The sequence below is a fragment of the Homalodisca vitripennis genome, chromosome 4 (assembly GCF_021130785.1).
Source record: "Homalodisca vitripennis isolate AUS2020 chromosome 4, UT_GWSS_2.1, whole genome shotgun sequence".
NCBI classification, from domain to species: Eukaryota; Metazoa; Arthropoda; class Insecta; order Hemiptera; family Cicadellidae; genus Homalodisca; species Homalodisca vitripennis.
In genome coordinates, this window is record NC_060210.1 from 122,270,588 (window position 1) to 122,283,397 (window position 12,810).

Sequence of the window (12,810 nt, forward strand, 5' to 3'; positions counted from 1 at the left end):
AAATTTTAGAACATGAATCAAACAAAAACAGACTGTACCAACCTATATTATAACATGATGGCGACATGGTAAAAGCTAGGAATTTGATCACTCTTTTAATCACTTCATTCTACGATAACTGTTAAGACGTACGAAACTAGTAAGTAGTGATCGAAAATAAATTCAATAATATGAAAAATTAAAATCCGAAACACCGAACTGAAAGTAATTCAAAATCACGAAAGTTTTGACCACCTACCAATACTACCATACACGCCATTTGATCCCCACACAGACTCGTGTGCCTTGCTTATCTAATAACTCATTAACAGAGATGTTAAATAGTCATCGAGTCATTTCATCAATTGAACCCTTTGCCATCTTAATTTCCAATAGAGAGTTGTACGTCGTCACTCGTCAGTTAGTATAGTATTAAAGAAGATAGGTCGTTTGGTCTGGATTATTATTTGATTAATTGATGATACTTGGGTAAGAAGGAGATAGCTTTAGAGTCGAAATTGATCGAAATTACAACTGATTTCAAATGTTGTATGTTACAGCATCGCTGATGGTGATGACGACGGGCGCCTGGCTAGGGTGGCCTTCGCCCGCCATCAAGAAGCTCCTGGCTAACCAAACGGAGATGGTCGTGAACCACGAACAGATCTCCTGGGTTGTCTCCCTGATGGACGCCGGGTCCGCCGTCAGCCCCATCCCCGCCGGCTTCCTCATGGACGTGATCGGTCGCAAGGCCATCCTACTCCTCACGGGCCTCCTGTTCGCTGTCACATGGGTCATGCCGCTGGTCATGCAGACTCCACTCGTCCTCTACATCGCTCGGTTCCTCGCCGGCATGGGTAAGGGCGTGGCGTTCACCGTAGCGCCCATGTACATAGGCGAGATAGCCAGCACGGGTATCAGAGGAGCTCTCAGCACGATGTTCGCCGGTCTGCTGTGGACTGGCACGATGTTCGAGTTCGGCTTCGGACCCTTCATCAGCTACAACGCCCTTCTCATCTTGTCCTTTGTCATGCCCGTTGCCTTCTTGGCCACCTTCATCTTTATGCCCGAGTCGCCTTACTACCTGGTGATGAAGAGGCGGAACGAGGACGCGAGGAAAGCACTTAAGTGGTTAAGAAACTGCCCGAGCGTCCAACCGGGTGACGACATAGACGCGAACCCAGTCGAACAAGAACTTAAAGACATGAAGAAGAACGTCAGTGAAGAGATGCAGAATAAAGGAAGCTTCAAGGACCTGGTGACGTCCAGGAGCAACAGAAGGGCCGCCGTTATCGTCTTGCTGGTGTCCATGTTCCAGAGGACCTGCGGTATCAGTCCCATGCTGGCCTACTCTTCGGTCACCCTACCCGAAACCGGCACTTTCATCGGCCCCAACCAGATCATCGTGGTCTTCGGCTTCATCCTCACCTTCTCTAACTTCCTGGCCACCCCACTGGTCGACAGGCTGGGCAGGAAACCTCTCCTCATATTCTCGGGTGCCGGATGCGGCATAGTCACTTGCATATCCGCCATATTCTACTACGTGCACCACAAGACGGACATCGACACATCCTCCTTCCTGTGGGTTCCTTACGTCGGAATCTGCTGCTTCGGTCTTACGCACTCCATCGGCATCGGCGGCATCCCGCACACTCTCCTCTCCGAGCTGTTCCCGCAGAACGTAAAATGCTACGCCGCCTCCATAGCCTCCATCACCTTCGCCCTATCCTCCTTCGCCATCAACAAGGTCTACATCACAGTGTCCGCCAGCGTCGGCGTCTGGGCGATGTTCACCTTCTTCGCCTTCAACGGACTCATGTGTGCCCTCTTCTCCGCCTTCGTCGTGTTCGAGACCAAGGGCAAGACGTTCGCCGAGATCCAGAGGATACTGCACAAGCCCTGAGATTGACCGACCACTCTCCTGGTACAGTCTGTCAGCGGCCACCGCTTCTGCTGTGGCCCAGGCCTCCACATGCCAAAGATCAGGATAGCGCCGCCAGTAGACCCACTCACTGATCGTATATTCCAAAAAATGATGCATTTATTCTTTACTATCTCAATCACATGTATTTGTTGCTCTAAAACCGTATTTACTTAATTTTTACTATTTTAAATCACAGTTTGTTCAATTATTAATTTATTCTCGAGTCTGTGTTATTCGGCCTAAATAGCCATATTTTATTATTTATTTTAATTTATTGTTACAATAAAACACATTTTTATTTTCAAACGCATTTCTCTAGTACAAACGAGTAGTACAAACCAACGATCGCAACAATATTATATATTGTTATGGTTAGAAAGGAACTAGTTTTTAACTAGAATCAGTCATAGACTTACGGTGATCATGTATATATTGTACAAACTTGTGATAAAGTGTTTGAATATATCTAGTTTGATTTATATTTTATCCCAATGTCAATAACAAGGAATACGAGTAATTTATCGTACTTTACCACAAGAAAACAAAGTTGATTTTACAGATTTTCAATTGCGTAGTTGAGGCTAAAGGTCAACGATGTTTAAGCGAGATAATGCATGTTTCAGTTGCAATTTATCTCATAACTCTTTATAGAAATGGAAAGGTCCTAGAGACTTTATACTTGATACATGTGATTCTCTTGCTCTAAAAAAGAAGTCAAGAAGAAAATTTTTGAGTCAAAAAATCTAAATTAAAAATAAAAGTTGTCCTCTTACAATAATTTTGTATTTACATTGGTCTTGCATGATGGAACAAAACATTACAGAATAATTAAAGGCGTACAAAATTGGTCACAGTTATGGTATAGCATTTTATCATGTAACATAGTAACACGTGATGAAGTTACTTTGTTACATTGGTTGGTAAGTCTGGTAGTACTTTTTATGCACAAGATATAAGTACGCCACACCACGTGTCGCAACTATCTTCGCTGCGGTTGCACACATATTCAAATCTATAGCTCATTTCATTCTAGATAGATGTTCTCCGAACATATAGACAAATAGATAGTCATGCAAAAAAGAAGATACGAAAATGACGCACCATAGTACTCATTCTTGTAGAATTAAAATTTTAAATCCTACATTTAAAATCTTTCTCGCCATATCTTACCACATGCAAAATCTAAATTTTTGTTCCTTACATTAGGTTTCATATCAGGTTTAAATCATTTACATTTAACCACCAAGTCACATTAAAATATGTTGAATGTGTTGGGAAAGTTAGGTAGGCTAAATGTGTAAATATGTCAATTTTATGGGTGTACTGAATATGTTTACAAATTTATGTATTATGCTATTTTTCACTAACGCTCAGCCAAATGCTATAGAGTGACATGCATCACCATCAAAGTGTTCCTCATATAGAAATGAAGCTTAATGCAAAGTTTCAAATCTGTATATCAATTCGTTTCCGAGTGATATCGTGTGGACAGAAATTACATTTTTCCAACCCCACGAGTCACAAGCTGTGCTAAAGCTCGCCCAAACAGCTAAACAAATATTTTGTTTGAGTAAAATCAATAATTATATTTAAGTTTTATTGAAATTGTTCAATTTTATAATTAACACAGAGTAAGTATGTCTTGACAAAGCAGTTGCAGTTTCCCGTCGTCAGAAGAAAACCAAAACAAAATTATGGACGGGACAGTAAGGTAATAGTACACCGATGTGTTGTTTGTTTGTTTATGTATATTTTGGCTACAGCGTATCTCTGGAGAATATGAAGTAATATATCAGAAAATAAATCTATTAAGTGACACATCACTTTATCTGACAGGTATTTCAGCGATTTAAGAAAGATCAAAGTCTATTTAATTGGTAATTTTATGCCAGTTCCTTTATTTTCAACACTTTATATCGTGTTTGCACCGATTTACTCTTATATCTTAGTATAAATGCAAATTCAATTCCTACATCTAAGACAGGCTGGAACGAGGAAGAGCTTGCGTTGTCTCTAATGTATCTGGTGCGGCGCGATACGTGGGTTGAGGTGAACAAGTAGAGATAATTATTGCAAGAATATAGTTAGCATAGTAAGTAGCAAATATGCTAACCCGTTTATTCTACGCGGCAGTACGAGGACTTAATGATAACATTATATAGATTCCCTGTACGTGGCCCTCATTGATTCTGTCGATAAGACAACATTTACGGCCTCAGCAGATATTGAGCTGTCCAGCTACGCTTGCTGAGACCACAATATGGTGAGCGTCAGCAAATTCTATCAATCAGAAGGAATGTCTCTTCTGTCTGTCTAAATGTCGGCAAAATATCTCGATAACTGATTTATTTCACATACTTTAATTTAACATTACGCTCATATCTATTGAATGTTGTTAATATTGAGTTATATGATGAAAGATGATACCCATCCTCAAGAACGTATAGAGGAAAAGATTTGAGCGTGCCCCCCCCCCCTCCACGGGGGTTGTCCAGACAACTGATATTTGCCCGTAGTGGGCGGTAAGGCCCCATTTTGTTCCTTGTTCCTGTTATTGAGAACGATCTTACAACAGTACCTGTCAGTAATAATAACATTACTTAAAAAATAATAATGGTTTACTAAAAAAAGTTATTGAAAAAATTAAAAATTTGGAGGGGGCGGTTCCGGACCCCTTGGGCCCCTCACTGGCTACGTCCTTGCCATCCCTCCCAAGATTTGCCTAATCATTAGTCAGCGAAGCCTAACTTTACGCAGTATATTTCTACATAGGCAATAGTGTTGGAGAATGTTCATCTATGGGACTTCGTTGAACGTTTACAAAGGTTTACTATTCGCAGGATACCTAGAGATTGGGTCAAGTTAGGAGATTTCATGAAATGTTGTCTTTTGCTATCACTAAATGGAGTAATAAAATTCCTAATCCATCTGTTTGCTTATCTGCCTGTTATCAGCTCAATGTCAGAAGAATAATTTTATTGCAATTTTTAGTGAAACTGAAGCGAAACCAGTTACGTCACACATGTTACTGGCATACTCGTGGGTCGTGTATTACAGCACAGAAGCAAATGAGTAACCGGAGTAGAAAGATATACCATAACTTTTGGCAAAACGAATCTTTTCAACTGGTTATCATTTTGAAAATTACCTCTGTAACTAAAAGTTGATGTGGTTAACAAACCCTGTGGTTAATGGGAATTCTGCTCTGTTGTTTTTGACAACTCAGTAATGACCAACGTTATGTACAAAGGCTGGGTAAAAAAAAAAATACTTATACAGATATGCATTGGCTTGATTGAGATAAATTACCTAAAAGACAAATTGGGTCCCCATTTCTATACGACTTGGCTTTTTTATTTAAAAATGACTAAAAACTTCAGGTTTTTAATAATGCGACAAACATTACAGATGGTTTCTTTGACATTAGGCATGATAAGTTCTTATAATATTTTCCCCATTTGTACATCACAACAGTATTAGTTATATATTACAAGGACCCAACAGTTTCTTTATAAACTCGTGTCGCAGGCTACCTGCCTGTTGGACAACTCTTTATAGGAAGGTCCTGGGTCAAAGGGCTACGAGTACAATTCTAACATTTATCATTAAGGGTAATCATCATCGCATTGAGAAAAACGAATAATGGACAAATAAGTAAACAAGCAGAGTATGCTGTGAAGTTAACCACATAATTGTTCAGTATGTTACCAACACATGCATTTACTTTTATGGATTGGTTTGCTTCGTATAAAAATTCAACATTTTAACAGCAATACCGTTACGTTATTTTCATGACTTTCGATACTCCGTTATTTCGGTATATACAATAATCTAAGCTTTATCCAATCATGGGTTTCAATATTTGGTTACATCTAAATAAATTTAAAACCGATGATATGATATTTCTGAAATATACTTGAACAAATGCCGAATTATTTTCAGCACAGTACGCGAAGTATTTCTATAAATATGACAAAATGCGTTGTGAATAAACATTTTACAGTGGCTTAGTCTTTTCTAGGAGCAAATATTCAATATCACTTAAATCATCCTCACGACCACCACTACAACTAACAAGGCAATATAATAGACAATATAAATCACAAATACAAGTTTCCATTATTTGTTTACAATAGAATCCACTAGAGTTATTTCAAAAAAATATTTTAAAGTGTTATTCTACTTATTTATTACGATCTTGTATATCCTTCACTCCCCGTCTAAAAAAACCATAATCTCAGAATACGGTGAAAATAAAAGGTCTGTTCCAAGAAAAAACATTTTAAGTAAGCGATGCGAATTTACTTTTCTAGAGCGATTAAGATGACGCAATTGATTTTGGGTTGAATTTCTTTTTCAACCCAAATCTTTGCCACAGCCCTTCAAAATACAGGAATTTGGAAAAAACTTTTTTCAAATTCCACGACGTATAGTAAACATTTGAAGCAGACGTAGAAGGATGTTATTATAAGGCTCAAATAAAAAGGGTAGAAGACAAGTATACAAATGTTTTACAAAATGTACATAGAAAACTACTAAAGGGAATGACATTTTTTAGTTTCCTTAAAAATAATATTATTACAAGATTTGTAATTTTATTGAATTTTAATCAATAAAAGATAAAAAAAATGGGAAGTTACTAATCACTAATAAAATATCGCTTCCTGCAACTATACGTAGCTCATTACATACAGAAATCCCGTGAAGCGATAACGGTTTTTACCTGATTGTTCTCTCTTGAAGGAAGTTATCTAAAAATGTTTAGCTTTAAAAACATTATCCCAACCAAAGCCACTTGCACAACCAACTATAAGGCCGAACTTGCATCGTGTTGATGTTGCAAGCTGGTGTTATGACACTGTATCCGTTAACAATAAATTACTTTGCTCTACACAGCAAACAGTTGGCGAATCTTATGCCAAAACTTCGAGTGAAAATAACCTTCATCTGTTGCTGTAAACGATATTGCAAATAATATTTAACCTTTTCGGTTAAGTAAGCAATGTCGTGAATCTGCAGTGGCTTTTCTCTCTCGTAAGCAGACCCTTAATATTACTACTAAATCATTCTTTTGTATATAAAAAAATTGAAGAGCTTGGCTAACATAGAAAACTCAAATTTAAAACATTTATACACACGTCAGATGCATTTAATAAGACCATGTTTGAAAACAAATTTAGGTAAACGTAAAACAAACTGTAGGCACCTTAAATTAAGTAATTACTTATTTTAAACCCTCCCACCACTTAGAAACGCTTGGCTATTTATAATTTCTTTTAATACTACCAACGGAGGACTTTTTGGGAAAATATTTTTAATTGGGGTCAATACTATTATGTGGCCGAGTAAAAACCAAAATGACGATAATTTTTGTTTTTGAGCTCTATATACAAAACGTTTTGAAATTGAAAAACAATCATTTATGCGTTAAATTAAAATTATCAACAATATTTATTTATCATTGAAAAATAAACAAAATGTAAAAAAACAAAAGGGTGCTTGCTACGTTCGTAGTTAGAATGGGTATAGTAGTCATAATTTAAGTCCATGTAGTGTATGACTAAGGTAAAAAACTAAGTTCAATAAAGGGGGCCTAACGTACATCTTGCTTTCCAAACGATATTTTTTAGTTGATCAACCTTAAACTTTATAACATTTAAAGAAATAATGCTGCTATACTATTTATAATTTGTCAGTATTTAACTGCTATGGTTGAACTATTGAGATTTTTTGATTGTTTGATCATTTCTTTTCTCTATTTCATTACAACCAATGTTCTGTAAAACATCAACAACTCATTAATCCAAAATTTACAGTAAGAGTCGGTTATAGTGGCAGCCATATTGATTTTAGTCCCATAAGAATAAAGTTAAACGTCACACACATTTATTTATGCTCGTAGTTTTAGTCGTTGATTTATGGAAAATGTATTAAAGACATGATCAAAACACATAAAAATGATTTTTCGGTTTTTTAATTTTTATAGATCATTCATGAAAACTCTCAAACTTGATTATACTTCCAACGTTTAATCATTAAAAGTATTTCCATTTTACAAGATAAACTATACAGCATTTATATGCGTATTAATTACGTCTAAAATATTTCCATCTTCCATAATCCTTTGATCAATTACAAGAGAGTTGAACTTTGTTCCTATGGAGTAAAACTCAAAGTTCTATACCTCAGCCGCCTCTTAAACCTATTGTACACTTAGCCCTATTTCATGAATATCCGGTTTCCTTCTGGAATCTCGATGTTTGGAAATCGTTGAAAACTTCCGAGATTATACTTTTGATCCTATTTCCTTATCTTCAAATCTGAGTAGTAAGTCCCACTACTAATTTTTGTTAATTTTAATAGCCGAAACATGAATTTATAAGGTTTTTAAAACTACCCCGAGCCACGTCTTTCACTAAAATGATGCAATGTCCGGGTATTTATCAAAATTGGGCATGTACATGTATAAATACATAGGCCAATACTAAAAATTCAATTTCCGTTAAAACAATTTAGGTTACCCAAATATTAGGGTGTGTACCATTGTGAAAAGCACAAAATGTCGGACTGGTGGAGCAAATGTTTCAATAAATAGTTTGACTTGTATATCACTAAATTTGAAATATTTGCCAAACCTTGTAAAGGACAAATTTTTGTCGCCACACATGCTAAATTGATGTTACTTTTCTTGTCCTATTTCGAAATTGTTTCCTGATTTTGCAACATGAATTTTCTTAAACTGTTTATATGTTTGAATGCCTTAACACTAGTTTAGTTATTTTATTATAATACAAATTAATACGTCAGAAATTTTTCCACCACATCTTAGTTCTCTATATGCGAGATATAACAATTCAGGAATTTGCAAGGTTTAAATTCTCAAGAATGGCACTATTTTAAGAACTACATTTGCCATCTACCACTTTAATCTAAACACGTTTCTAAATTAAGAGCTCTGTACAGTAACGAACTTTGGTATATGTTAACTCGTCGAACAGCCGTTTTGTAATGGAAAAATCAAGAAAAATTGTTTATTTACCATAATAATAATATTTTTTTCATTTTATAGAAGGTGTAGTAAAGTGCTAGCACTCAGCACCAAATAAACAGACACAGCGCGTTGTGTTGGGCCGCTCGCCTGTGAGACAGATATTGATGAGTTGAGGGCGGCGGCGGAGTGTGGCGGATGATTTGATACAGTAAACCACTCACTGTATCTGGCGCTTGTTACTCTATGTCGTGACGCAGTGACCGAGTTTAGCCGCGGTCAGTGGTCAGCTGACCGGGAGTAGACGAGCAACAGCTGTTCACTCGATATTCCAGTGACGTCACTACACCGAGACACGCCTCCTCCCATTCCCACCCCCTCCACACACCCACCCACAGCTGCATATTTATAGAAGTGAGGTAGATCGTCATAAGCAAAAGTAATAAATGAACTATTAACAATACGTAATTACTATTTTAATCCAGAACAGTTAGAAATGACATGAGACATGTCAATAGGATTAAATGTAAAAAGTGGATTTGTTTTTAAAGAAATTTAAAAAGTTAAATTTAAATACAAAACCACGCATTAACACATCCAGTTTAAAACACGGTAAGAATTCCGCAGAGAAACAAAGAAAGGAAGTTGCAAGTTGTTATTTTCAATACATAAATTAAATTAATGTGCACTTCGGAATCGTGCCAATTGTATTGCTTTTTCCGTGAGTGACTCAAGCACTTAAATTGTTTTCAGGGAATCATATCTGGATATCCATTAGGAAACTAAGGATAATGATTACAACATTCTGCATAACTTATTTGTTTAGTGGAAGCGTATTAACTTGACTTTTGTCATATATTTTGAAAACACGTCAGTTCAATGAAGTATAGGCTATGCATCAACATTTATGCTCGGAACCATTCACAACTCATATCATAAATGACTTATTGAAGGATATATTACCTTTCCTTGCTCTTGTGTGTATTGTATACCCCAGTATCAATTAACCTGTAATGGTGACCGCCTCTTAGACGTACAATTCCACATCAACACGTGTTTGTATTTAATCTATCTAAGTTATATAAGATAACACACGCTTTAACGTCTAAACTCCTCAGTAGACAACAGCAAGTTCCAATTCGCTTTGAAATGTTGTTTCGATTATAATAGTACGATAGCTTTGGAAACATTTTTGTTCCGCGCTCCAATTTCAATGTCAATTCTAGTATTCCTTTAATTTTTAATGTTCATTACGTACAACGAAATATGTGGGTAAAATACGAAATGGAATTTTGACTAGTGTAGCGCACGCACTACAAGTAGGAGTTCAATGACCAGGACACGACCGCAAACTTGGGCGCCAAACCTCCCGACCTCGCCCAACCTGTGGGCGCCCAAGTATGGAGCACCCGTCTACAGTTGACGTGCAAGTATTATCACCGAGACCATCGTCCACCCGCGAAAATCTGTGGCTTACTGTGTTCTGTACGAAATAACTATTTAACTCCAATCCAATTTAATTTCACCGGCGTTCATTTTCTCAACTGGTACCTGATTTTGCTTGAATGAAACCTGATGTTAAATTTATGAAACATGACATAAACGAAACTGCTATACGGTTACATAAAAACCAAATAAACATTTTTATAGTACATTGGTAAATGTAGCATTGTCTCCTGGGAATTCAAATAAACAGCCTGCGGTAAAAACAGGACCTCTAAAAAATAATCATAATGTCGTAAATTCAGTTCATCGAGAATTGACGTCTAATCATAGAGTGACGTATCATATAATATAATAATTAATATTACTTTATAGGTCCAGTTATATGAGATATCGATAAAATGGTCCTCTGACAAATGTCTCATTGGCTTCGTGGGCCAGTTCTCAAACACTATCTAATTTCGGAGCGTACTGCTTTGATGTACATCTGACAAACTGGGCCGTTCATAATTAGCTGGCTAGCTTGGTGATACAATTGGACCGGTGCAAAGACCCAATTTGTCCATAACTGTCCAAATTTAGAGCGGACCAGTTTAAAAACTGGGCCGCTGATAAATAGCTGACTGGCTTGGTAGCATGCTTAGTACGGAGAGGCGGCCCAGTTTGTCCAAAAGTGTCTAATATTGGAACGGTCCAGTTTGACACACCACCACTCGACCATATATAGCAAACGTGTCGTCTCAGATAAGATAATATTCTTTCGTGTCCTGTCTTTGCGTTGATCATATCTATGGAATCTTGCAATGTAAGGTTAAAAACACTCGGAGTGAATTTGCGGATAAACTGTATAATATAATACTGTAAATAAAAATACATCATATTTCTAAGTATATTTGTACGTACAAAAGCTAGAACCTTTGTACTGTCACTGCAACAAAAATGTCTCTTAAATACTATCGTAACAAAACCGTACTATTTTAATGTTTTAGTATTTAAACATAGATTCTGTGTGAAGTAATGTACACATAGATTCATAATAAATTAAAAGTTTCTTTAACACCTATATTTTTAAAAACCTTTTACAGTGATAGAAACCTCTCAGATAAATAAAACATATATGAACATGAGCTAAGGTACAAAAGGTAGGGTACAGTAAAATCTATTTAAGCGCCTTCGCACGGGTTGCGAAGCCAGTGACGCAACCCGCATAACACTAGGCGTGATGCTCGCAGTAAAGGTACAGTAGAAACCTAAGTGTCCCATAGGCCTCTACTGCACGGTGAACGTGGAACCGAGTATAGGTGTGTGTACTTCTCGGTGGTCAGTATTCAGGAGTCCATGCAAAATCTGTGTATGTATGTGTCTTTTATTGTGTATAATAAACTTAGTATTTAAAAGATTGTTAAAGAAGATTTAAGATGTGAGGTAAGCTTATACTTCACAATGTAATTTTATAACAGTCAACAGTTGAAATTAACCATTGTTCTCATGCTATTCAGCTATAAATAGCGATTTTACAAAAGACGAAACCAATAATCCTAATTCTGCATCAGTAAATAAAGGCCATTTTATATAATGATCATCGCTCCTTTTCCATCCACTCAATACAATAATAGGTGGGATCCGTAATTCAGAAAAGTAAATTTCTTTTTAAATAGATACTGCTACTAACTTATCCTGTATCTTTATAACGTCATTATTTATATTACAGGAGGAATCGGTTTTAAGACAGCATTGTAAAATTGAAATTTATTTAATTATAATTAGCCCACTTACTTTTTATTTATATAAATGCCAAGCGTACAGATGAGTACAAAATTACAAGAAATAATCTTATTCGTCCTGTACGATACTTTCCAAATTTGACCACTTACACGAATTAGTCGTTCCATGTTCACCAAGTTTTTGTGGCATTGGCAACACCTTCTCCCACAGCGATCTCTAGAGCTCCCGGAGTACAACTTCAACATACGAAAGCTTTATATGGCTGCTAGTTTATGTACCGATTACACAGAACATATCTTAACAACAATAATTAGTTAATTTCCATATTATACAGCAATGAACTGTGGATTGACTAATAAAAATAACAACGTACTTTCGTTAAACTGTAGTCATACACTACTATAGTTTCGACTTTTAATAAGTCATCTTCTGGTGTCGGTGTCAATAAAGATTAAAAGCGAGGATTATTCATCTGGAGTCGTCATAGTTTAAAATTCACAAACACAGTACAAACAAAACGAATAAGTAAATAAATAGTACGAGAAACACTACATTTGATAAGCCTATCACACAACGAATATTAAACATGATAGAACATCACGACCGGCAGAAGACAAGACAACTCAACTATGACGACTCCAGACGGATAATCCTCGTTTTTAATATTTATTGAGACCGACACCAGAAGATGACTTATTAAAAGTCGAGACTACAGTAGTGTATAACAATTATTATTTGTTAATAACTAACA

At 36.4% G+C, this 12,810-nt stretch overlaps 2 protein-coding genes across 9 annotated transcripts in view; one reads left to right on the plus strand and one right to left on the minus strand.

The window, feature by feature from the left end:
* Positions 1-2,368, plus strand: part of LOC124360070 (facilitated trehalose transporter Tret1-like) — a 38,557-nt gene extending 36,189 nt beyond the window's left edge. For both annotated transcript variants that reach the window (XM_046813343.1, XM_046813342.1), the window contains one exon: positions 540-2,368. In XM_046813343.1, coding sequence (XP_046669299.1) covers positions 540-1,882 — 1,343 coding nt within the window. In that variant the 3' untranslated portion in view covers positions 1,883-2,368. The remainder of the gene's footprint in view (positions 1-539) is intronic.
* LOC124360069 (dystrophin, isoforms A/C/F/G/H-like) overlaps positions 1-12,810 on the minus strand; it is a 1,186,422-nt gene that overhangs the window by 962,470 nt on the left and 211,142 nt on the right. The gene's annotated exons all lie outside the window — the stretch shown is intronic.